This window comes from Neoarius graeffei, chromosome 28 (genome assembly GCF_027579695.1).
Source record: "Neoarius graeffei isolate fNeoGra1 chromosome 28, fNeoGra1.pri, whole genome shotgun sequence".
Taxonomy (NCBI): domain Eukaryota; kingdom Metazoa; phylum Chordata; class Actinopteri; order Siluriformes; family Ariidae; genus Neoarius; species Neoarius graeffei.
Window position 1 is genome coordinate 33328714 of NC_083596.1, and position 27438 is coordinate 33356151.

Below are 27438 nucleotides of genomic sequence, written 5' to 3' on the forward strand. Positions count from 1 at the left end.
AAGGGGTTACCAGTGATAACTGAGAAGCGGACGCATAGCAGAAAGAGCGGATGCATAGCGGATGAAGGGGATGCATCACGTACGCCTAACGGAAACAAAGGGGATGTTGCGCGGATGTATATCGGATGCAGACCGATTGTCCGCTAGGTGTCCTTCTACATACTCTAGACATACTCCAGACATCCTAAATATACGAGATACATCCCAGATATAAACGCTTTGTACGTTTTGAATACTTTATATACGAGATGCATACGCTTACATCCTTTCTATTTCCGTGCTACTAACGATGAATAGACGTTTCATGTATCTTATCTTTCCTCCCTCTTTCCGTTTTCAGCTGCAGCGGATGTGAGTTGCGAGGATGCCCAGAGGATGCAGAGAGGATACAGCAGACGTTTAACGGATGATAACGGACATAGAACGTTTGTTGCTCTTATATGTCGCGGATTTACATCGTACACGGCGGAAAGTTCATCCGTTCTAAAAGTTTTGTGCAGCTCAAAACTTTTTGCGCGGATGAAATCACAGTGGACGGATGCTTGATGGATAGAGCGTATGAAGCGCATATGCAATGAGTACACAACGGATGCATAGCGTTTTCCAACGGATGGCAAAGATTTTTTTACGTTTTACATCCTCTTTGCATCCATAAGTGCAGTGGGACCGGGCCTTAAAACAGACAATCATGCCCATTTTGTTAATTTGTGCAAGTGGGTTTGACGTGTAGATGATCTACATTGTCACTTGTGCTTAGCTTAGTAAATGAAAATAACTACTGAGCAAGCTAGAACAATAATATCTCTATTTGCATCCCTCACTGCCATTTCTGCCTAAGGCTATGATCCTTCTTTCATTTGGGTGACTGAGGTTAATTTACTCAGTTCATTTTTCTTTTTGAATTTGAGCCGTTGACTTTGAGCTCTCACATTCAATATCAAATAGGCTATGTCCAGACTTTGGCTTTGATCTAGTCTGGGATATTTCCATCGAAAATCTGACAGTCACAGTGTTCATCCCAGATATCAATGTCAGATTTTCAACAAAAACAGACAAGAAGATGAGAGATTTTCTGTTATTTATTTTTTCTTTCGCTTTTGCAAACAATCATAAAATGCTATATGGGGTCCACACAAATGGCACTGTAAAAATGATCACACACTATCAATACTCATAGGTGAAATGTCTGTCCACAACCTTTGACTTGAGTTTGTACAGTTCACTGCTGCACATGTAGGCATTTTTCTTGTATATTTTCTCCCCAACTATATAAAAAACTTGTTCAGTTTTGTGTAGCTTTCAGTAGTCTAAATGACTGTTCTGCTCTGCCATGCGAGTGGTAAGATGGCGGCCAGATGGCTTCATTCTGACAAGCCGAGAGCTCAGTGAGTCAAGCCCATGCGTTCTAAGGCTAAGATACCCAAGTGCTAGCTAGAATGATTTAGTTATCTGTCCAGGAATGTCATCTAACCTTGCTCTGTCTTGCAGTTACACTCACTAGGCAGGCTTTCCTTTTCTTTTCCACTGGTTTTTAGCTCGCAGGAGAGCGGAGTCCACCGTGTTTGCCCAGGCCAACTTGTTTTGGTTGAATGCTTTTAACCAAAAGTACGCCCTGATTAACATGACTGTACACGCCTCACGTGATATTGCTGCTCACCTGCTTCGGTGATTTTCAGAATCGTAAAATGCGGAGCGCATTTCATCTCAGCAAAACAGTGACACATAGGGTCCATGATATGTGCAGCATCGCAACGTTTCAAAACTCCAACAGCTAAAGACAGAAAATTTTTGCCTCAAATTCAACTTTGCAGTCAGCACCTTTAAACCACCTTGACCAGGCAGTAACTAGGTGTGATCAGAAAAGTTCTGAGACCCTTCCTGTTGTGAACTAAGAGTGTGGCACAGTCATGGATATTCAGCAGGAGTGAGCGGTAACTGCTGCACAGTGTCCTGATGTCAACATCAGGAACTGTGTTATGCCTTTTTTGTGACAGCATGCATGTGCACATTTATGTTTTTATGTAGGGAGCAAACACCAAATTCTGTCAAACCTATGCCAGTGAAGCCATGAGGTGGGTGAGGTGATTTGAGTGGCATTTGTGCTTCAAGTGGGGCAGAAGTCAGGGCAATCTTACCATCCTAATGCACAATACTCTCAATTTATTGGATATTTTTGAGGGTTGTGCGCGTGAAGCATTTCAAGAGTCTCTGTTGTCGATTTTGCAAGTTTGACACAGAATTTGATGTTTGCTCTCTGCTCAAGTTTGAGGTTTACAGTAAAATTGCAAATGCACATGTGTATATTGTTACAACAGGTCCCAATGTTGACAGCACAACGTCGCGTGATGTACAGACTCAGGAAATTCACTGCTCATTTCTGCTGAATGTGCATGACCCTGCTGTGCTCCATTCGTTTGCAACAGGAACAGTCCCAGAACTTTTTTATTGCACCTTGTATAAGAATGAATGCTGGTACAGTCATGTTAATCAGTGTTGTCTTTTGTGTTTGAGCACTTGGATGCACCCACATGAAAATAACCTCCTCGTTATGTGAATTATTTTTTTTATTTGCATTCCGTGAAGTCCCAGTTCTGATGCACACCCCGTTTGACTGTTATTTATTTTAAATAAATAACAGGAGTGCACCACTGATTTGTATCTGTTTAGAACACATTCACTTTGAATAATGTATTCATATTTTGTAACATGGCTAATCTGAACGTGCTGTCCATGATGAGAAGAGCTTCATACATCTTGCCCTGCGCTTCTTTGTTGGAAAGGTCTTTGATTTCCTGATAAATCCCCGGTTGGCCTGGAAACTCAGTACGAGGTGGTTGTTTTTGAGTGTGTTTGTGAAGATGAGGATCTATTTCGCTGACGTCAGGATCAGATCATTCTGTTGTTGTTGGAAGCCTCAGAACTAACACATACCTTTTCAGAGTAAAGCTAGTAAATCTTTTCAGTGCATTTAATTAATTTCACCAGATACCATGTTGTTGCTGGCAAGCATTAGAGTTGCCTGTATTGCATGTGTGTCCTCTGTAGTTGTGCAAAGGCAGAGACGATGATGTAATATATTTGTCTGTAGGCCTATGCATACACACACCATTTTGTAAAATTTTTGTAGAAAAAGTTGTTCGTGCGGCAGCGTTCTGATGTCATGATTAAGGAAATTCCCCTTGGATGAAAAGGATTTCCTTTACATTAGCCAGCCAGACAACAGGCCAGACATTCATCCCCCCCCCGTGTGTGTGTGTGTGTGTGTGTGTTATTTGAGACCAGGATACACATGTTTACTGTTTACCCCACCTCTTCAGACTCCAGCATTCCTCTTCAGTGTTTTCTTTCCTTTTCCATTATAATTTCTGTACACAAATCCACATCTTCCTTATTGCTTTCTATAATTTGTTAGTTTCTCAACACTTCTCAGCACATCTGGTTGGGCAGTTTATTACAAAATGTGGAATGTGTATTTTATATTTTGCACATGAGTGCTGCATCATTACCTTTAGCCAACAGCAGAGCAGCACCAATATTTTGGTATATTCAATTTACGGGGGAAAAAATATTTTCATGAAACAAGCCAATGTGGAGTTGAATATTAAACATTTTTTTCTGGAAATGTACAATAAGAGTAATATGGTATAGCACATTTAAATGGTATTTTTTAACTGAATAACTCATACATAAAGACCAACAACAAATTAAAGGAAAAACCAGCATAAAGTGTTCTTTTAAGGAGTTTAGCCACAGTCCCAGTGTGCCTTGGCATCCCTTATAAAAGCCATTAAGAGAGCATGAACATGTCACTCCAAAAATCTCCAAGGGGTGTTTGAGTCAAGAAATTGAGAGTGTGAAGGTCAGAATATATGATTTATATCATTTGCTGAATCATCAAACCATTCAGTCAGCTCTTATGGGGGTTTGCAAAAAGTGCTCAGAGCAAAACAAGACCTTTTGGGGGTTTTATTTTTCTTTTCCCCCTTTTTAATTTGTCACGTTTTTTTGTTTGTATGTGACTTCTGAGTGTGTATGCACGAACACTCATTGCCATGGACTTCTTATTCCAGAAAAAGTCTATTGTCGGTTTCATTGTACTGTATCAAAGAGACAGTGGTTTTGATTTTTTTTTTAAATTTTCTCTTTCTGTCTTTTGTTTCGACTTTGACAGAGAAGCTGCGGTCTCCTCCAGGTTCCAGCTCTTCATTCCAGCTTCAGTCTACAGACTTCACTGCTGCCAGACTCGCAGCTATGCTCAACTGCACCGGAAAGGTAGAGAGAGAGAAAGAAATGTGCTTAAATGTTAATAAATGAATCTAGATCTGTTGAATATCATGAAATAAACTACACACAGGTTTGCTCGTGCATTAGCTTTATTTTTTGATTGATCTCATTTTTTTTTTCATGAAATGCCTTCAGTGTAGAGACTTGGCCAGGGGTTTAAAGGCTGCAAGTTTCTTAATCTTAAGAAGTGTAATGCAAGTTTAAACCACAGCACTTTGGCATTTGTGTATCTATGAGCCTTTCCTTCTTTTTTTGGCAGAATGATGACCAGCACAGGAAGTACAACATTGCCGCAGTGACAAATGACAGCTCTGCCACTGACACATTACCTGCTGTCAAAGTCGAAGGGATGAAAGAGCAACGGCCGTTCTCTCGTCCTTTCTCTCCATCCCTTACTCGTTTCTCCCCCACTTCCTCAGCAGGACTGGTCTTGGATCGATTTCTTCGCAGCAGCTGCCACAATGAACATGACAATCACAGTGCAGTTTCACTAGAATCATATGAAATTAGGTGAGTATGTACAGCTGATCATTAAAAAGAAACAATGACATCTTTCATAGTCTGTCATGATTTCCAGTAGCATCATTTGTGTTTATCCTTTTGATACCAACTTCATTAGTGACTTAGAAAACTTAAGTTGTAAGTTGTTAGAATGCCACATAATATGCATCACCGCCAGTAACAGTGTGAGAACTTGGAGTTACAAATTTCTTATAAGATTCAACTTTTATAAAGAATAAAACACATTGAGGAGACGTATAGTTATGGAAAGTAATCCGTGACAGGATGGTGTGATGTGACCCAAAGCAGAGTTATATCCACCACCCCAAAGATGTATTTTTTTTCCAATAAAAGCATATCCCAGAATAATTTAACTTTTATACCACATCAGATTGTCAAAGTTGACAATTTTTTTAATTAAAGAATGATACATCATGTATTTTTTTCATTTAATGTTGAGGAACATTAGCGAAATAAGTTGATTCCTGTTATCACATACATTATAACAGCTGTAAACAGGCGTTCCCTCTTCTTTTCCCTCCCTTGTAGTTATAATATTTAAGTCAAAAAAATGCAGCTTGTCATTGTGGCAGCGGGGGGCGTGGTCAAGCGCCGGTCTGTGACCGGAGGGCGGAGTCAGGGAAGGTAAGTGGCAGAATCACTACACCTGATGCCAATTAACCTGTTTGTGTGTCTTCCCAGTGACCGCGCCCTATATAAAGAGAGAGAGAGCAGAGGAAGTGAGCTCTCTCCTGAACCAGCCAACTTGTGTGTGTGTGTGAGACTGGGAGAATATTTGTGTCTGAAAAGAGCAAATAAATTGAGTTATGGAACTTTATTCTGGCCTGCCGTCTTTCTGTGCTCCTCCCCCTCCTACGAACTGCTACAGTGGTGCCGAAACTCAGGACGGAGCACAGGAAAAGAACAGCCCCATGGAGTCCTCTTCCTTCGCAGACCTGGTCCACGCCCTCGTCACGGCCCAGCAGAGCCAGCACCAGGTGCTAGTCACCCTCTGGAAGGAGCAAGAGCGGTTCTAGGCCTTGGTGCTGGCGCAGCAGGAAGATCAACAGGGTCCACCATCTCCACCGCTGCGGGCCCTTCTTCCCTCACCCTAACTAAGATGGGCCTGCAGGACGACCCCGAGGCCTTCCTCACACTATTCGAGCAGGCAGCAGAGGCCTCGGGCTGGCCGGTGGAACAGCGCGCCATGCGCCTCCTCCCCCTGCTAACGGGAGAGGCGCAGCTGGCTGCGCTACAGCTACCCCGCCGACCGCCGGCTGGCCTATGCGGATCTTCACCAGGCCATCCTCCAGCGGGTGGGGCGCACCCCCGAACAACAGCGACAGCGCTTCCGCGCTCTGCGTCTGGAGGAAGTCGGCCGGCCGTTCGCGTTTGGCCAGCAGCTCCGGGACGCCTGTTGGCGGTGGTTGAGGGCCGACAACCGCGACGCCAAGGGAATCCTCGATCAGGTGGTGCTGGAGCAGTTCATCGGCCGCCTGCCAGAGGGAACCGTGGAGTTGGGTCCAGTGCCACCGCCCGGCATTGCTGGATCAGGCCATCGAGTTGGCGGAGGACCATTTGGCGGCTGTTCCGACGACAGGACAGCGGACATCCTCTTCTCTCCTCTCCTCTTTCTCTCTCCTCCTGTGTCTCGTCCTCGCCCCGTTCCCCCACCACGGGGCCCGGCCCCACCCCAGCCGGCTCATTGCACCCGCGGTGCCCTCCCGTTTTTCCCTTCTGTGTCTGTCTCTTCCCCCCCATCAGGTAAGTGAGCCCCAGGGCGCCGGTGCAGAGAGGAAGCCCGGGCCGGTTTGCTGGCGCTGCGGGGAGCCGGGCCACCTCCAACAGCAGTGTTCGGCAATGGAAGTGGGCGCGGTGGTTCGGATCCCCGACGCGCCAGGAGCTGCCCTCGATCGGGCTGGAGCATATCGCATACCGGTGAGTATCCAAGGGGATGCATATCAGGCGTTGGTGGATTCTGGTTGTAATCAGACCTCAATTCACCAAAGCCTGGTGCAAGACGAGGCATTGGGGGGAGCACAGGGGGTGAAGGTGTTGTGTGTGCACGGGGATGTTCACAGCTACCCTTTGGTGTCGGTCCACATTTTTTTCCAAGGGGAAAGATTTAGTATTCCTCGCCTCACCCACTCGATAATTTTGGGGACTGATTGGCCGGGATTCGGGGAGTTGATGAGTCATTTAGTGAAGAGTGGGTCCTGCCGTAGTTTAGCAGGGAGAGGTCCCGGTGTCGCTTTGGCGGGAGCAGCTGTCACAGAGCCGTCTATGTCAGCTCCGCGTCAGAGTGAGGAGCAGCAGGCTCCTCCTCCCTCTCTCGGGGAATCCCTGACGGATTTCCCGTGAGAGCAGTCGCGAGACGAGACTCTGCGGCATGCATTTGACCAAGTGAGCGTAATCGATGGTCAAACTCTCCAGCCAAATGCCACCCCGTCATTCCCCTATTTTTCTATTATGAAAGATAGATTATACCGAGTGACGCAGGACACTCAGACAAAAGAGCGAATCACACAGCTTTTGATTCCAAAAAGCCGCCGGGAATTGGTATTCCAGGCAGCTCACTTTAATCCCATGGATGGACACTTAGGGCAGGATAAGACACTAGCCCGAATAATGGCCCGGTTCTATTGGCAAGGGATTCGCGGCGATGTCCGTAGGTGGTGTACGGCGTGCCATGAATGCCAGTTAGTAAATCCAGCGGCCATTCCAAAAGCGCCTTTGCACCCTCTACCATTAATCGAGACCCCGTTCGAAAGAATTGGGATGGATCTCGTCGGGCCATTAGATCGGTCAGCACGAGGGTACCGCTTTATATTAGTCCTGGTGGACTATGCAGCGCGATACCCGGAAGCAGTGCCTCTTCGCAATATCTCAGCACGCAGTATTGCGGAGGCACTCTTCCGCGTCATCTCCCGAGTTGGAATCCCGAAAGAGATTCTGACTGACCAAGGCACCTCGTTTATGTCACCGACGCTGAACGAACTGTATGGGTTGTTGGGTATTAAGCCGATCTGCACCAGCATGCATCACCCACAAACGGACGGTTTAGTTGAACGGTTCAATCGCACCCTCAAGAATATAATTAAAACATTTGTAAGTGAGGACGCACGTAATTGGGATAAGTGGCTCGAACCCTTGTTGTCTTCAGTGCGAGAGGTCCCCCAAGTCTCCACGGGGTTCTCCCCGTTCGAATTATTATATGGGCGTAAGCCGCGCGGCATTCTAGATGTGCTGCAAGAAAATTGTGAGGAGGGACCTTCACCAAGTAAAAACGAAATCCAATACGTTATTGACCTGCGCGCAAAACTCCACACACTCACACACCTAACCCAGGAGAATTTGCGGCAGGCCCAAGAACGGCAAACCTGCCTGTACGACAAGGGTACGCGCCTTAGGGAGTTCGCACCGGGAGATAAAGTACTCGTACTGTTGCCCACATCGAGCTCCAAATTGATCGTCAAGTGGCAAGGACCCTTTGAGGTCACACGGCAAGTTGGGGATGTCGACTACGAGGTGAGGCGAACGGACAGGGGTGGGGCGCTACAGATTTACCACCTCAATCTGCTCAAACTCTGGAATGAGGAGGTCCCCATGGCATTGGTGTCGGTGGTTCCGGAGAAGGCGGAGCTGGGGCCGGAGGTTCAAAAGGGAGCATTGGCATCGTGTACCTCTCCGGTCCCCTGTGGAGACCACCTCTCCCCGACCCAACTCGCGGAGGTCGCCCAGTTGCAGACGGAGTTTTCGGACGTGTTCTCGCCCCTGCCCGGCTGCACCGACCTCATAGAGCACCACATTGAGACGCCCCCGGGGGTGGTAGTGTGCAGCCGCCCTTACCGGCTACCGGAACACAAGAAAAAAGTAGTTCGGGAAGAACTCGAGGCCATGCTCGACATGGGCATCGTCGAGGAGTCCCACAGTGACTGGAGCAGCCTGGTGGTCTTGGTACCCAAGGCCGACGGGTCGATCCGGTTCTGTGCAGACTATAGAAAAGTCAACGCGGTGTCTAAATTCGACGCGTACCCAATGCCTCGTATTGATGAGTTGCTCGATCGACTAGGCACGGCTCGCTTTTACTCGACACTGGATTTAACAAAGGGTTATTGGCAGATCCCCTTGACTCCATTATCCCGAGAGAAAATGGCCTTTTCCACACCGTTCGGCTTATACCAGTTTGTCACACTTCCTTTTGGGCTGTTTGGGGCGCCCGCTACGTTTCAGCGGCTGATGGATAGGGTCCTCCGCCCCCACGCCACCTATGCGGCCGCATACCTCGACGACCTCAGTATTTATAGGAAAGACTGGCAGCGGCACTTACAACACCTGAGGGCCATCCTTAGGTCGCTGAGGCGAGCGGGTCTCACAGCCAACCCAAAGAAGTGTGCGATTGGGCGGGTGGAAGTACGGTATCTGGGCTTCCACTTGGGCAACGGGCAGGTGCGTCCCCAAATTAACAAGACAGCAGCAATTGCGGCCTGCCTGAGGCCCAAGACCTAAAAGGGGGTGAGACAGTTCCTGGGGCGGGCTGGCTACTATCGTAGGTTTATACCTAATTATTCGGACGTCACCAGCCTGCTGACTGATCTCACTAAAAAGGGGGCACCAGATCCGGTCCAGTGGACGGAGCAATGCCAGCGGGCTTTCTCTGAGGTAAAGGCTGCACTGTGTGGGGGGCCACTGTTGCACTCCCCTGACTTTTCTCTCCCTTTTATGTTACAGACGGATGCGTCTGACAGAGGGCTGGGGGCCGTTTTGTCCCAGGAGGTGGAGGGGGAGGACTGTCCAGTGCTGTACATCAGCAGAAAGCTGTCAGTACGCGAGGGGCACTACAGCACGATCGAAAAGGAGTGCCTCGCAATCAAGTGGGCGGTCCTTGCCCTCCGCTACTACCTGCTGGGACGCCCTTTCACCCTCTGTTCGGACCATGCGCCCCTCCTGTGGCTCCACCGCATGAAGGATGCCAACGTGCAGATCACCTGTTGGTATCTGGCACTCCAACACTTTAACTTCAAGGTGATCCACAGGCCGGGGGCGCAGATGGTTGTGGCAGACTTTCTCTCCCGTCAAGGGGAGGGGGGGGTCGGCTGCAGGCCGGACGGCTGCCCAGCCTGAGTCAGGCGGTGGGGGTATGTGGCAGCGGGGGCGTGGTCAAGCGCCGGTCTGTGACCGGAGGGCGGAGTCAGGGAAGGTAAGTGGCAGAATCACTACACCTGATGTCAATTAACCTGTGTTTGTGTGTCTTCCCAGTGACCGCGCCCTATATAGAGAGAGAGAGAGAGAGAGAGCAGAGGAAGTGAGCCCTCTCCTGAACCAGCCAACTTGTGTGTGTGTGTGTGTGTGTGTGAGAGAGAGGGAGAGACTGGGAGAATATTTGTGTCTGAAAAGAACAAATAAATTGAGTTATGGAACTTTATTCTGGCCTGCCATCTTTCTGTGCTCCTCCCCCTCCTACGAACTGCTACAGTCATGTTCCAGAGAAACTGCAAAGCTCAGAGCTTTAAAGTGGATCCTTTCCTGTGTCTCAAAAGTTAAAGCTACACTTTTGTGTCTGACTGTTACAAAGTGCTGACACTGGAAACTCCTTCCAAAAATGTTAAACGTCTGCTCACAGAAAATCATATCAACAATTACATGCATTTTAGAGCATTTATATGGGGCATCTGCCGTGCAGAGCCCTGTATTAGTGGTTTTTATAAACACAAACATCTATATACAGTGGTGCTTGAAAGTTTGTGAACCCTTTAGAATTTTATATATTTCTGCATAAATATGACCTAAAACATCATCAGATTTTCACACAAATCCTGAAAGTAGATAAAGAGAACCCAGTTAAACAAATGAGACAAAAATATTATACTTGGTCATTTATTTATTGAGGGAAATGAGCCAATATTACATATCTATGAGTAGCAAAAGTATGTGAACCTTTGCTTTCAGTATCTGGTGTGACCCCCTTGTGCAGCAATAACTGCAATTAAATGTTTCCAGTAACTGTTGATCAGTCCTGCACACCGACTTGGAGGACATTTAGCCCATTCCTTTGTACAGAATAGCTTAAACTCTGGGATGTTAGTGGGTTTCCTCACATGAACTGCTTGCTTCAGGTCCTTCCACAACATTTCCATTAGATTAAGATCAGGACTTTGACTTGGCCATTCCAAAACATTAACTTTATTCTTCTTTAACCATTCTTTGGTAGAACGACTTGTGTGCTTAGGGTCGTTGTCTTGCTGCATGACCCACCTTCTCTTGAGATTCAGTTCATGGGCAGATGTCCTGACATTTTCCTTTAGAATTCACTGGTATAATTCAGAATTCATTGTTCCATCAATGATGGCAAGCCGCCCTGGCCCAGATGCAGCAAAACAGGCCCAAACCATGATACTACCACCACCATGTTTCACAGATGGGATAAGATTCTTATGCTGGAATGCAGTGTTTTCCTTTCTCCAAACATAATGCTTCTCATTTAAAGCAAAAAGTTCTATTTTGGTCTCATCCGTCCACAAAACATTTTTCCAATAGCCTTCTTGCTTGTTCACGTGATCTTTAGCGAACTGCAGACGAGTAGCAATGTTCTTTTTGGAGAGCAATGGCTTTCTCCTTGCAACCCTGCCATGCACACCATTGTTGTTCAGTGTTCTCCTGATGGTGGATTCATGAACATTAACATTAGCCAATGTGAGAGAGGCCTTCAGTTGCTTAGAAGTTACCCTGGGGTCCTTGGTGACCTCGCTGACTATTACACGCCTTGCTCTTGGAGTGATCTTTGTTGGTCAACCACTCCTGGGTCTTGAGTTTCCTCTATTTGTATATAATCTGTCTGACTGTGGATTGGTGGAGTCCAAACTCTTTAGAGATGGTTTTGTAACCTTTTCCAGCCTGATGAGAATCAACAACACTTTTTCTGAGATCCTCAGAAATCTCCTTTGTTCATGCCATGATACACTTCTACAAACATTTGTTGTAAAGATCAGACTTTGATAGATCCCTGTTCTTTAAATAAAACAGGGTGCCCACTCACACCTGATTGTCATCCTATTGATTGAAAACACCTGACTCTAATTTCACCTTCAAATTAACTGCTAATCCTAGAGTTTCACATACTTTTGCCACTCACAGATATGTAATATTGGCTCATTTTCCTCAATAAGTAAATGACCAAGTATAATATTTTTGTCTCATTTGTTTAACTGGGTTCTGTTTATTTACTTTTAGGACTTGTGTGAAAATCCGATGATGTTTTAGGTCATATTTATGCAGAAATATAGACAATTCTAAAGGGTTCACAAACTTTCAAGCACCACTGTAATGAGTGAAACCTTCCTTCTGCCAAAAAAACAAACAAAAACAAACCAAAAAATCCTTTATAATTCCTAGGTTTTGGTTGGAACAAGAGCATTGTCCATCTATAGGATGGTGGATCTCAAGCTAGTAAAAATAAAATGTGACTTAAAACTATGACTCAGAGTATTCACTAGGGCTGACTGACCATCATATTTTATTAAATTATAATTTCTATTTTTAATAATTGAGTCTTTAAGAAAGCAACTTTCCTCACTCTCACACAGCCCAAATCTCGTGGCCTTGGAAATGGACAGTGAAGAAGAGGATGATGACTTGCTTTTGAAGAAGCCCCTCCCTCAGATATCATCTGAAAATAAGGACAATGGTGATAAACAGGACAGCTTTAATCCATTCTCAGACCTCAGCTGCACTCGCTCTCACTCTGCTTCCTCTGACTGTAACCCTGCCTCCCAAAAGGTACAGATCCACACTTTCCTGATTTATTGTAATGATTCTTACAAGTTTTGAGTCACAGCACTAATACTGTGTATACTGAATACTGCCTCCAAAATATTTTCACAAAACTGCGGCTTCATGTGGTGGTCCATCTGAATACATGGAATGAAGGTTTATGAAATGTTGGTTTTGACAGCCATACTGCCAAGGTTAGGCTGTTTTTTTTTTTTTTCTAAAGTGGTTACTGTGATGTTAGGTTGTTCGACTGTCACTGTGACTCCAGCGTGTTACACACAGTGTGTCTTTAGGGAGGAGACAAGGAAGGAGCTCATACTGTAAAACCTTCATGTCGTCTGTATGATGTTTTCAAAACAGCACTAGACATAAAGCATTGTGCTGTTTAACCAAAAAAAAAAAAACTGGAACCGTTTGACATGAATAGCTGGTATATGGTCAGCTCTAGAATTATTGGTACCCTTGATAAAGATACGTAACAAAGATGCTAAACTGTGTTTGTGTATTTAATTAGCTTTAATTTACCTTGAGAACTTTAGTCAAAAAAAAACTTTTTAAACAAAATCACAGTTATTGGCACCCCTGTGTTTAGTACTTTTGTGCAAACTCTCTTTGCCAACATAACAGCACTGAGTCTTCTATAATGGTTGAGATTGGAGAGCCAAGTTGTAGCTTCCTGACTTAAAATCTCCTGGTACTTCATGGACTTTATGTTGCCATGTATTCTAATAAGATGTCCAGGACATTTGGAGGAATAACAGCCCCACAACCTCACAAAACCTCCACCATACTTAACAGTGTGGATTGTTTTCTTTTTATGCCACATCTAACTTGAGTGTTTTGCCAAAAAGCTCTTTTATCTTTGCTCATATCTGGTCATAGAACCTAGTTCCAACAGTGTCTAGCAAACTCCAAGCACTTGTGGTTGTGATTAGAAAAGGCCTTCTACTGACTCGTCTTCCAAATAGTTTGAGAGTGTGGAGGTGGCGTCTAACTGTAGATTCGGTGAACCCAAAATGCTGCCATCTCTAACATCCTCAGTGTGTGGAGTAAAAAAAAAAAAAAGCTAGAGCTCGAAGGGTCTTCGTAAGTATTGCCCAGATAGTGGATAAAGGCATTTTTAGGCAAGTAATTATTTTTATAGCCTTTGTCAGATTTATGAAGGTCAACACACTTTACTCTCATTTCATTTGTATAAACTTTAATTGTCACTATTCCCTATTTATATTCAGAAATATGAATATGAATGTCACCTTGTATTTCTATGCCGGTTTGTATATACTTAAGACTTCTTAACCACTCAGAAGAACATTACAAGGTAAAATGTAAATAGGAACATGCTTTGATTAGTTTGTTCATGGGAATTTGTTGGGGTAACAATTCTGACACACAGTTCTATTAAAAATTTATTTTTGATTTACTTTTTTCCCCAAAATTTAAAATAAATTTACTTCACTGAAAGGTTAGACTGTGCTCATATTTTCAGTGTAAGATTAAGCAAATTAGCTGCAGACATTTGTCCATAAACTTATCCAACTTTATCAAGGGTGCCAATAATTCTGGAGCTGGTTGTAGCTCAGACAAACCAGTGTAAATTCTGTTTGTGGGTAGCATCATGTAACAGAGATCTTCTGTTAGAAGCAAGGACTGACAGTCTGGTCAGGATCAACCTGCACCCTTCTGACAGAAAGATTGAGCTGAGGAGGAAGTTTGTCTTTCAGCAGGACACTGACCCAGAGATCAGTGCCAGAGCAACATTAGAGCAGCTAAACTGGAAAAAAAGAAGCATGTCCTTGAGTGGCCCAGTCTAGGGTTTTACCTTACCAGAAATCTGTGGCAGGACCTCAAAATTGCTGCAAGTGATAATGCATTCAAATACTAAATATGGAGAATCAATACTGAATATAAATTGTTGATCATTTAGGTTTTCATTGTTAATTGTTTTTTTTTTTTTTTTCCTTTTTGGTCTGTACTAAGAAAACCAGATTCAAATTACAATGTACTTTTCTGTAATCCTGGTTTTCTCTCTTTTCAGGATTCTGCAGATCAGGGAGTGCGTCTCCGTTCATATTCTTATTCATCACCCAAAATCAACCCGCTGCCCCCCCACTCCAGCCGAGACACCCCCCGCCCTCCTGCTGACCTCAGCCATGGTTTGAACAGCTACCTTTTCACCTTAAATTGGCACAAAATGACATTACACAAACTGTACCTTTCTTTCTTTTCCTAACACATCACTACCTATTCAGAGTTTTTAACAATCATTACTAATAATCTAATTTCTATGATACATTAAAGTACACCAAATGCATGTAGATACAGTAATTCCCCTCATCTGGTTTCTGATGTGGTTTGGACCCTGTAAATGCAGTATCTTAGGGAAAAAGAAGATAACATCAGTTAAATCAGTTACAGAAGTATTAAAAAGTAAGAGTAGAGTTCTTTCAGTCACAGTGTTGTCACTGTAACTATCATGCATGTTACAAAAAACATATGAGGTGCATAGTGCACACCTGCATAGTGGTGGTGTGTAAGGAAAATCCAGAGATAGGGTTCCTGTTAAAGTGGTGTTCATTTTATTTTTGTTTTTTTGGTACTACAATCATGGAGCCAGATGCTGCTTTCTGGAGTGCTGGTGTGTGTATATACTAGTAGTATTTTTTTTAAACATCCAAACACATTAGCTTGATGAAAGGCTATTGCAAATTGTCTAGTTAATTTAGGACACAGTAATGAGGAGACAAATGATCCACATGCAGTTTTTGGGCCATTCATATGGATCACATGATTAAAGAGTAAGAACTGCACCCAGCACACACAATGGGTGTGTATGCATGTGTTCTTGACAGTATGCTTTATTTACTCAGATATTTACCATGTATGCAAAACATGCTGTATGTGCTGTTTTGCCAAAGAACAATAGGGTGACTGGGAGATGAGCCTTCAGTCATCATCACATGGAAGATTTGCACGTGAAAACGTGCAAACATAATGACCACAAAAAGCTATTTTTTTCTAAGGAGGTATTGCATCTTTCAGATGACCAAAATAGCACATTATGTCTTTTGTGTATTTGTCTTGTATGGAGTTTAGGAGGGTTTTAACTAGAAATGTAAAGTACAGGGTGTTTGTGACACCCTAGTGAGTGTGATGGGAGTGAAGACACTCGAGGCAGGAGTTTGACAGAGTGCTGCTGTATTTATTTTGTCATTTCCAGTACAGGCATTGATGAGCAGCACAATCACCCCTCCATTTACTGTAACACAGGTCAAAAATATCAATGTCTTAAATTTTAGAATCTTTATAGATAAACAGGTGTGTTTTTATGTCTATTACACACATAATTAAAAATATATATAAGGGATTTTCACAGTTTTCTGCTTTACCCATAATGCACTGTAGGCATGGCAAAATCCAAAATTAGCAGTAATACAGGGCAAAATCATGAAAACATTAACAGAATTAAAGAATAAAGTTCAAATAGTAATTTTCTTGTTCTTGGACTACTGATCAAGTTTCCTAGAATTTCGGCTTTTTTTGTTGGGGATGAAGGGAGGGGTTGTTTTACTTTATCAGTGGCATGTTTTTTTGACATACAGTTTTGGAATCTGCTGACTGCGCTTTGAGCTGAAGTAATACGTTCGTCCTGGATTATTTTTTGTTTTCTCTCGTGATATTTGCGAACCTTTTCCCATGCTTATTCTCTTATTTTTGCTTGTTTTTCTTGGGCATCTCGTCTTATGGTGTCTTTCTTTTCTTTGAGATTTTCTATTTGTTTTCTTGTCTTTAAGTTCACTCTTTGTCATTCTTGCTGGCCATGTTGACATCTCTTCCTTCGTTTTCCTCTGTTTCTTTACCTGGGCAATCTTCTTTTTGCACTTTTTCTGGTACTATGCCCTATTTCGCTCTCTCTTCTTCCTTAGAAAGGAAGAAGAGAGAGCGAGATAGGGCATAGTACCAGATTGCGTGAAATTGGTATAAGACTGGCAACTTTCGCTTTCTCCATATGTAAACACTAGACCTGTCTTGACTTGCATGTAGGCTGTAGGCAAGCACATGCTCATAGTGCCCTGTTTTCTTTATTAGGACCGCCACACACGCACAAAGGCAAAATTCCATAGTGGTTCTAAGTCAAAACTTCGAGTCTTTGCAGAGTGTGATTTCTTTTGCCTTTTCATCTGATATGGCCTTTGTTACACATTATAAACATGGACATGATGGCAAAAAGTGTTTCCGCATCGTTCAAACTAAGGTTTCTTACTTGACATGAGCTAAAAATGGCTAAAAACTTGTGAAATGGAGGACATACCATAAACATGCCCAAGGCAGTTGTCATGAGGCAATACTTATCAGAACTGGCTTTACAAAAAAACAACAACACAGGACTTCTTCTATAGTGTGTTGTTGATTTTGGTTAATATTAGGTGTTACAAAAACTGTTTCTGAAATTTATTCCTTCGTTGTTTGGGGAAGTTGATGTAACAGATCTGCTTCAAACTTGGACTGTAAAAGCATTGGTTACTGTCCATTCAAATGTAGGTATTGTATTTTGTGAAAATAATAATGCTCAACTAAAAAAAGGCAATTTATACTTAGTTCTCTCTTTAAATCAGGCAAGCATTACAAGCCCAAGAGTAAGAAAGTATATCCTTTTCTTATGACTGTTATTTATACGATAAAAAATGTATTTCAAGGAACTCGTACTGTGTATTTATTAGGTTCTCAACTATGAAGGGGGGGGAATGATAACTGTACGTATAATGTAGTGAGAAATAAAGTTTTGTGGGGTTTTTTTTTGCGCAATTACTTGCCTCACTTGCGTAATGCATTACACTCGGTTTTTGACTTATTTATTAAAATGATGAATTATTTTATACTCATACAGCATGAAGTGACTATTTTTCTGTTCCCTTTAAAAGATTAAAAGATGAGTATTTAAAAGATGAGTATTGAGCTACTCATGTAAGAATAAAAAGAATACAATAAATATTTGGGTTATATTGGAGATATTTGGGTTAACAAGCAGGCATGTTGCATAATTAGCCAAAATGAAGGGGTGATTGTGCTGCTCATCTATTATCAGGAAGGGTGAAAAAAGAAGGAAATGGAAAACGGATGACAGGATTTTACATGCACATTTCACACACAGCAGGATGTAGGGCTGGAGATGCACTCATTCACTTTGCTCTGCTAAGCAGTGGCCCTCTCTCTGGTGTTCAGCAGCTCACTGCAAGACACATGATATACACTCACTGAGCACTTTATTCATGACACCTTTGCACTCAGAACAGATTCAGTTCTTTGTGGTTTGGGTTCTACAAGGTGTTAGAGGAAAGACCCCTTTGAGATTCTGGTCCATGTTAACATGATCACATCACATGATTTCTGCACAGTCATGATACAAATCTCCTTCTGTGCACACATCCAAAATTTGGTGACTGGGGAGGTCACTGAACTCATCTTCACATTTGTGGAACCAATTTCAGATTTCCCAAGTTGTGCTTTGTAAAATGATGCCCAGATAGGGCATGACTTTTAAACAATGTTGGATTGGTATGAAGGGGCCAAATGTGTGCCAAAAAAAAATCCTTAGAACACAGTTAATTCTCCATGTTACCACATTACCATTTGCATGTTGCAACATAAATCAAGAATCATCAGATGTTCTTCCAATCTTCTTGAACATCCAGTTATAATGAGCCTGTGCCCACTGTAGCCTCAGATTCCTGTTCTTGGCTGACAGGAGTGGAAGGTGATGTGATGGTCTGTTGTTGTAGTCCATCTGACTCAATGATGTGTTGTGCATTCCTGTGAGCTCAACCTAGTCTGGCTATTCTGTGAAAACTCTAGAGACTGTTGCGTGTGAACATCCCAGATCAGCAGTTTCTGAAATATTTAGACCAGCTCATCGTCTACTTCAGCATCACTGATGTAAAAAAAAAAAAAAAAATATATATATATATATATATATATATATATATATATATATATATATATATATACTTCTCCAGTTGATGTGAACATTAACTGAAGCTTTTGCCCTGGATCTGTGTGATTTTTATTATGTATTGCTTTACTGCCACACGATTGGCCAATTGGATAATTGCATGAATGTACAGGGGCACAGATGTTCCGAATAAAGTTGACAGTGAGTGTATATTAGCATCATTCCTTGTTCTGCAGTCAGCACATGGCCACTCCCCCACTGCCATAGCACTGTCTGTGCAAGTCGACTCATTGTGAGGATGTCTGAAAATTATGGCTGGAAAATTAACTAAGTTTTTCTGCCAGCAGTATACTTTGACATCGCTTTAAGAAAGCATACATATTTAATGAAAATATACTTAGGCAGGGCAGCACGGTGGTGTAGTGGTTAGCACTGTCGCCTCACAGCAAGAAGGTCTGGGTTCGATCCCCGTGGCCGGCAAGGGCCTTTCTGTGCGGAGTTTGCATGTTCTCCCCGTGTCCGCGTAGGTTTCCTCCGGGTGCTCCGGTTTCCCCCACAGTCCAAAGACATGCAGGTTAGGTTAACTGGTGACTCTAAATTGACCGTAGGTGTGAATGTGAGTGTGAATGGTTGTCTGTGTCTATGGCTACGTTTACATTACGTCGAATCAGCGGATCATCAGATTAACGTTCTTAAAACGATTCGCGTTTACACTAAAACTGTTAGCCGTGCACACAGCAACACCAATACACGGATATGCTCGGCTCCGCAGGCATCCTGCGCTCCAAATCACTCCGCCCTGAACAGCGAGTGCCCTCTGGAGGGTGCGCACTCCGGCCCTGCGCAGCTCACACAGCGCGCGAGAGAAGTGCACAAGCAGTGATTCGGGACTGAGCCGCTGTGTGTGTGATCCCAGCGCATATCACTTACCACTTGCAAGTGGAAGGATTGCAAGCCTAAAGACAATCATAACTACACAATGGGCAGTATTTGCATCAGTATTTGCAGTATTTTCATACTTTTATACTCTTTAATGAAAGGTGATACAAGGCGGAAGTCCGCGCCGTTTTTCAGCAGTCGCGTCACATGACCAACGCCAGCGAATCAGGAAGGTGGATGTCACAGTGATGTTGTCCAATGAGACGCCAGCTAGAGCTCAGCACAGCGTATTCGCGTATTCTGAATGTTTACACAGCACCGGACCAGATACGATCTAGATTGAATACGTGGACGCTGGCGGATTCCCGTTTCCCGGCTTTTCCAGGTGGTTTAATGTAAACGGACAGTGCATCCGCGAAGAAAACGAGACAGATACGGTCTAATGTAAACGTAGCCTAAGTGTCAGCCCTGTGATGACCTGGCGACTTGTCCAGGGTGTACCCCGCCTTTCACCCATAGTCAGCTGGGATAGGCTCCAGCTTGCCTGCGACCCTGTAGAACAGGATAAAGCGGCTAGAGATAATGAGATGAGATGAGATATACTTAGGCATCTTTCTAACCTTGTCCTGGCAGTCTGCCTACAAGGATCCTGTTGTGTAAGGAACCAGTTGAGCAGACAGGTAAACAGGTATTATAGTTGCGGAAATCCATTTCCGCCAGTTGAAGATAATTAGACTGTTGATCATGTTTTAATAATGAGAAGGTTTATCAAGATTATGTCTCATTCTCTCAAAAAAAAAAACCCAGAACATGTCTTCAAATGATGCCTTGATATTCCTGTGGAAAAGCTGCTTTCATATTAGATATTTAGTGCACATTCACCTCCTAATCCCCCTCCAGTTAAACAGAGACAGGTTTTCGTTTACACACACTTATATTGTGTTCATATTGTACTGTGAATAGTTTAATCACTCAGCCTTTAAGGAGCATTTTGCTCAGTGTACTATTATGTGCATGTGACAACATTGCCTTTCAGTTTGACTCCTCCAGAAGAGATCTGAAATCTCTGCTAGTCAGAACAAGTACCACATACAAAAACCACATTTTCATATTTTTTCCCCCCTGCTTTGCCTAATTCATGCAAATATTGTTTGGAAATCACTTCTAACATGCCCACTTTAAGCACACTCAGTTTCTCCCCTCGCAGAAACAAATTGGCATGCGCTATTTGGGATCCTCGTAAAGCTTGGCCTGTGTATACAGAGTACTGCTGGGCTGTATTGAGTGTAATGTCCGCTGTGTTCTGTAGATGGCGTCCTCTCCAGCAACAGCAGTGGCAGCAGATCTCTCCTACAGGCTCTGTCTCTGTCTAAATCTCTGTCTCTGCTCAATCCTGTTAGTAAGTACTGGTGACCCACTGCTAACCGCCTGTCCACCCTGATTCACACCGCAAAATAACATGCATGTTGCTGCTGCTGGGACTCTGTCTGTGTGTTTGTGTTTTCTGTTTGTTCAATGTGGTTGTGGGGAGCTGCTCTGTGTGTGGAGGAATGATTGGATAATTTATATAACATGGTAATGTCTTGGCTCTTCATTGCAATGACCTCAATTTTGTTTACAGTGGCTTAAAAAGTACTCAGAAAAATTATATTTGAAAACATTGTTTTCCCCACCTTTTATTATGTTGCAACATCAAACCTTAGGTTTCAATGTAGTGTGCTCTTTAATGTCAGAAGAAAAAAAAATCAATGTGTTTTTTAATTATGATTAAACTAGTTACCAGTTAAATACAGAACTATTTATATTGCATTAGACTTGTGCGATATTGCTTGTCATCAGCATCAATCACAAAAACTCAGCTTAATGGCAGATTTTTAGTTCAGTCTGTAATAATGAGTATTAAAACGTAAAGAAAAATATAACAGGACATCTTTGATAAAACTATTTTACATTTTACATACCACTTTCATTGGGGAGAAAAAGCTTGTCCTTTTATGTGATACTTTCTCATACTCTGGTAACGTGATTGCATTAATGTCACTGTATGCCATCATGGCAGTATTGTATCGTGTGGAGATGCCTTAATAGTTATATCATACAAGCCTATATTGCATTAAACTCTTACTCTGACACACATTCCCATCAGAGTAAGATCAACAGAATTAATTTAAGTAACAGAATTATTTATTAGACTTTTTACATGATTTTGAAATAAAACCATGCACGTTTCTGATGATGCATCACACCATGAAAAGAAAATATGCTTCCAGGCAAGTCCAAAATGAGGTGTGTGAAAAACACCAGTCAGAGATTAGTCACTGTAGACGTGTTCACAATTGTGGGTGTGGGTGATGTTTGTTTATTTATTTATTTTTTACACTTGCTTTTGAATGCTGACACTTCATGGCTATGCTATGCTTTTCTGTAAGATGGTTGTGGCACTTATCCTTAAGGTTCTCCTTATGTTAACTTTATCATGGTTATGTTCATTTGTGCTCATGTGTTTCCTGTACATATTGCTTGCTTTGTAGTCTTCTTCCTTTCCATGAGACATATTTAAAAAAAAAAGCTGTTGTTGCTAAAACGTAACTTGGTGGTACTTAAGGTGAATTAGGTAAATTGGTTAAAAATCGAATTGAGGTGCTGAAGCTAAAAAGTACTATTTCAAGTGCATAAGTAAAAATGCATATCACTTAAACCTTATTTTCTTTTTCTGTTTTTCCTTCCTGATTTCTTAAAACTAGTAGCTGAATTTTTGTGCAAGGTCATTTAAGATTATTTAACAACTGCACCATTGTTAATATTTCTGTGAGCATCTGTTTATTGATTCTCTCTGTATCTAAACTCCTCCCAACAGAACAGCGTGCACTGAGCTTAACTGAGCAGCGACAAGAGAAAAGGTAATACTCCAGCTGCCAGTCCACTGTTTTTTTTTTCTTTTTCTTTCACTCTGTGGTATCGACTGGGATTATAGGATTCTCAAATGTCCCTGAGATGACAGAGTTGCCTGGAGACAGAGTGCTTCCTGTTGTAGTTTCGAAGTTCATGACTTTTTTTTTCCCCCCCCTTTGATAATGGCCCTGAACTTTTCAAATGGCACAGTTATAGGGAGTGTGTGTGCACGTGTGTGTGTGTGTGTGTGTGTGTGTGTGTGTGTATACGCGTGCGTGCAGATGACAGCACTGGAGCAAGTGTTGTTCTAACTAATTATTAATTTCTTTCTCTCTGCCCTTGTGCAGTTGCTCCATCTGGTGGAGAGTTTGAGGTGTGTGTGTGTGTTGTGTTTGTTGTCATGTGCAAGTTTAACACACACACACTCAGCCCTGTATTTTAAACCTCTATAGGGAGTTATGGTTCCGTAGACGCACTCAGTCAGCTGATGACGAGTCCAGCGTCGAGCTGGCTGGCTCGCTCCAACACCTCACGCTCGCCGAATTCCTCAAAGAGTATGTCACGGCTCTGTTTCGCTCTCTGACATTCACACCTAATCCTCAAAATTGTTTGAGACAATACATCTAATTTTCATCCACAGAATGCACCTGCTGGCATGGAGGCACATCTAACACATTTAAAATGAAGAGACTAAATATTAGAGCTATGACTATTTTGCTGCTAAATCTTCTTTGGACTTTATTTGAGCATAGATGCAATTAGGTTCAACTAACCATCTCTGTTCTGAGAGATTTTTGTGTACTAAAAAGTAATGTCTTCAAGAGGTACGTATGAAATGCAATGAATGCTGAGAATGTTTCCACTGGTAAAGTAGACTGCCCTTGTTATCAAAGTGAGAGCACCGTGACTAATTTTTAATTAATAACAAGGAAAGGAATGCATGACTGACACTGAGTCCTTTAACTGGAACCAAACTAACCTTTGCATTACAAATTTCAAAGGAATTGCTGTCTTTAAACCACAGTAACATGTTTTTATGGTTAAGATGAGCAAATAAGGAAGTGGTATTTATAACCGAGTGGGATATTGGCTTAGTGAGATAGCTTTGTGCCTTAAAGCAACCATTTGGATTTGAAACATCCAAACTGCCATCAGTGATGATGGCAGTTTAATTGCTATAGGCTAACGTAAGTAATGCTTTGGCGAAACCAATTACCAACTAACTCTCATGATGGATGAAAACTAAAAGATTAAAAGTTCAATCTGAATTTCCTTTAGGATAGACTTGCATAGTAACAATTGCAGAAATGACAAAAAAAAAAAAGAAGCTTCAATCTTGAAATCACACAAAGCTAAATTGAATGTTATCGTGGTTCTTAATATAAAGCAGTTAACTTGCTAACCAATGAATCCAGCTTGGAAATACAGCCCTTCCTAGTTCCTCTACATAGGAGTTATACTTCCATTTGTTCCAGACCACCAGGGTAGTATATTTTACACTTAGTAGAGTTTTAATAATTTCCTTGTTGACTACCAATAGCAAATTCATCAACATGGGTTGCCTATAAAAGGACATTCTATATCATGCACATCCTCTTTCCCATAAGAGGACACCTTGGAAGGTGGTAATTCTTGACTTATTACTATTCTCTGACCATTTAGAACAAACATGTGCCCTCTTGTTTGTCTGTGCTGCAGACACATTATGACCAATTTCATAGGTTTATGATTTTAAAACTTGTTAATTTTTAACCTTACCAATGCATTGCATTATAGGGCAGGACAGAAGGATGTTTGTTCTGCCCAGTCCTTATGAAATTGTGTGATGGACAACGATGAGTGCCCAGATTGGTTCAGATCAGGGCATCTTTGACAAGCACTTGTATAACTGCATCATAATGCCAATAGTGATGTGTGAGGCTCCCAATCTGTGTAAATGCTGCTGGCTATCTGATGATGTGGTCAAAGCAGGGAGTGCAGTGGACAGAAGACACATGCGGGGCCCGCTAGGAAGGAAAAGGTAAGCAAGAAAACTTGGCTGCTCAGGAAGAGTTAGTGTGTTTACTACAGTATGTTGGCGACAGGGATAGAGTGCACTGATAGAGACCCTGATAGAGAGTGCTGATAGCTTCCCATTAGGGTGTTCTGCTGATCAGAGTGTAATGCAGGAGTGCAGCTCAGCAGCAGCAATGATTGCATTTTTGACTGATATTAAGGCTTCCTTAAAAAGCAAAAATTCTAGCTGGATCACTTGACATAGGTAGTTAAAGGCTTATTTTTTGGTATATACTCACAATTGAGTCACTGCACTGTCTTGCAACATATCAACTTTAATAAAGTGCCCTTATGCACACACTGAAGTTGTGATGTGAGGAGTGCATGTGCTGTGGTTACAATGGCAGATGAAGAAGCACTAAGGATGTGATTACTGCCTCAGAAATCCAATCAGAGATGCGCCAGGCAATGAGAAGTGTGTAGATCTGGGATTGTCAGTTGAGGTGAGAAGGCAAGCTGGCTCGCTGAAATGCCATTACTAAAACCCTTGTAAAAACAATCTGCAGTTCCTGCTCCCTAGTACCTACTCAGGTCTTTGGCATACAGACCCTGGATGTACTAGATCAATGCTTCCTATCTGAAACACAAATTGTACTTTTCAGGTGCCAGTATCTACAGTGGTGCTTGAAAGTTTGTGAACCCTTTAGAAATTTCTATATTTCTGCATAAATATGACCTAAAACATCATCAGATTTTCACACAAGTCCTAAAAGTAGATAAAGAGAACCCAGTTAAACAAATGAGACAAAAATATTGTACTTGGTCATTTATTTATTGAAGAAAATGATCCAATATTACATATCTGTGAGTGGCAAAAGTATGTGAACCTCTAGGATTAGCAGTTAATTTCAAGGTGAAATTAGAGTCAGGAGTTTTCAATTAATGGGATGACAATCAGGTGTAAGTGGGCACCCTGTTTTATTTAAAGAACAGGGATCTATCAAAGTCTGATCTTCACAACACGTTTGCGGAAGTGTATCATGGCATGAACGAAGGAGATTTCTGAGGACCTCAGAAAAAGCGTTGTTGATGCTCATCAGGCTGGAAAAGGTTACAAAACCATCTCTAAAGAGTTTGGACTCCACCAATCCACAGTCAGACAGATTGTGTACAAATGGAGGAAATTCAAGACCATTGTTACCCTCCCCAGGAGTGGTCGACCAACAAAGATCACTCCAAGAGCAAGGTGTGTAATAGTCGGTGAGGTCACAAAGGACCCCAGGGTAACTTCTAAGCAACTGAAGGCCTCTCTCACATTGGCTAATGTTAATGTTCATGAGTCCACCATCAGGAGAACACTGAACAACAATGGTGTGCATGGCAGGGTTGCAAGGAGAAAGTCGCTGCTCTCCAAAAAGAACATTGCTGCTCGTCTGCAGTTTGCTAAAGATCATTTGGACAAGCCAGAAGGCTATTGGAAAAATGTTTTGTGGACGGATGAGACCAAAATAGAACTTTTTGGTTTAAATGAGAAGCGTTATGTTTGGAGAAAGGAAAACACTGCATTCCAGCATAAGAACCTTATCCCATCTGTGAAACATGGTGGTGGTAGTATCATGGTTTGGGCCTGTTTTGCTGCATCTGGGCCAGGACGGCTTGCCATCATTGATGGAACAATGAATTCTGAATTATACCAGCAAATTCTAAAGGAAAATGTCAGGACATCTGTCCATGAACTGAATGTCAAGAGAAGGTGGGTCATGCAGCAAGACAACGACCCTAAGTGCACAAGTCATTCTACCAAAGAATGGTTAAAAAAAGAATAAAGTTAATGTTTTGGAATGGCCAAGTCAAAGTCCTGACCTTAATCCAATGGAAATGTTGTGGAAGGACCTGAAGCGAGCAGTTCATGTGAGGAAACCCACCAACATCCCGGAGTTGAAGCTGTTCTGTATGGAGGAATGGGCTAAAATTCCTCCAAGCCGGTGTGCAGGACTGATCAACAGTTACCGCAAACGTTTAGTTGCAGTTATTGCTGCACAAGGGGGTCACACCAGATACTGAAAGCAAAGGTTCACATACTTTTGCCACTCACAGATATGTAATATTGGATCATTTTCCTCAATAAATAAATGACCAAGGATAATATTTTTGTCTCATTTGTTTAACTGGGTTCTCTTTATCTACTTTTAGGAATTGTGTGAAAATCTGATGATGTTTTAGGTCATATTTATGCAGAAATATAGAAAATTCTAAAGGGTTCACAAACTTTCAAGCACCACTGTACAGTCACTAAAGATGAAATTCTTGAGTCTGGTCAGTGACTTGAGATAATTGAGTTTGCTCAGTTAAATGATTTGTACAGTTGCATGGTTGGCCTAAATGTACAGCTTGATCATGCAGTCTAGTGGTACTTATGCTTACATTTGCTGGAACTCTGGAAATCTCCAGCTCAGCCCCATATGAACCCAAACAGGACCCCTTGAACTTGGTGTATGGAAGTAGATTTTTTTTTCTCTCTAGATGTACAGGCTATTGTGGCACAGCCAACCACACATCTTGAAATTATGGCTCTCTCCCCATAATCTGGGAGCAACTCTTTACAGTGCTCACAGTCCATCTGGGAGCTGGTTGAATAGCTGAATGGTTTTGTAAGTTTTTGATACAGTGCAAATCCCTGTTATATTGCACAGGATGGATTTATCGCTTGCTGGTGGGAGTGGATGAACTCGTCAAAACTTTTCTTAAAGATGAGGAATGTCTCTTTGAACTTAAAGCAATTGTGGGAAAATTCCTGTGGAACTAAAGGTGGTGTTCAGTAGTTTGTGTCAGTTGTCATATGACCAATTAGAAAATGCATGCATGAAAGTGTGGTGGCTTTTTTTTTTTTTTAAACTAACCATCACTATGGCCAGATGAATATCCAGATTGCATGCAACATCTGTCAGCACTGTGTTGACTGACCCAACATTATTCAACCTGTCTGCTTTCGCAGATGAGAATATGCACAGCTGCTGGATCACTAACCTGCTGTTTGTGTACTTTGGGGAGCACCATAAAGGGGCTAAATACAGGTTAACCCATTGGGTTTAAGAAAGTGATTGCACAAGCACACTGAAATGCAGGTCAAGAGGCACTTACTTACATGCCATTCAGTGTGTGCTATGGCT

General features: G+C 42.5%; 1 protein-coding gene across 4 annotated transcripts in view; it reads left to right on the forward strand.

Annotated features, from left to right (window-relative positions):
- Window positions 1-27438, forward strand: part of arhgef28a (Rho guanine nucleotide exchange factor (GEF) 28a) — a 269023-nt gene that overhangs the window by 190416 nt on the left and 51169 nt on the right. For 3 of the 4 annotated variants that reach the window (XM_060913034.1, XM_060913035.1, XM_060913036.1), the window contains exons 10-15: window positions 4172-4272; window positions 4544-4794; window positions 12369-12561; window positions 14591-14708; window positions 22239-22281; window positions 22726-22827. In XM_060913034.1, coding sequence (XP_060769017.1) covers window positions 4172-4272; window positions 4544-4794; window positions 12369-12561; window positions 14591-14708; window positions 22239-22281; window positions 22726-22827 — 808 coding nt within the window. The remainder of the gene's footprint in view (window positions 1-4171; window positions 4273-4543; window positions 4795-12368; window positions 12562-14590; window positions 14709-22238; window positions 22282-22725; window positions 22828-27438) is intronic. The other variant, XM_060913039.1, reaches the window with a different exon arrangement.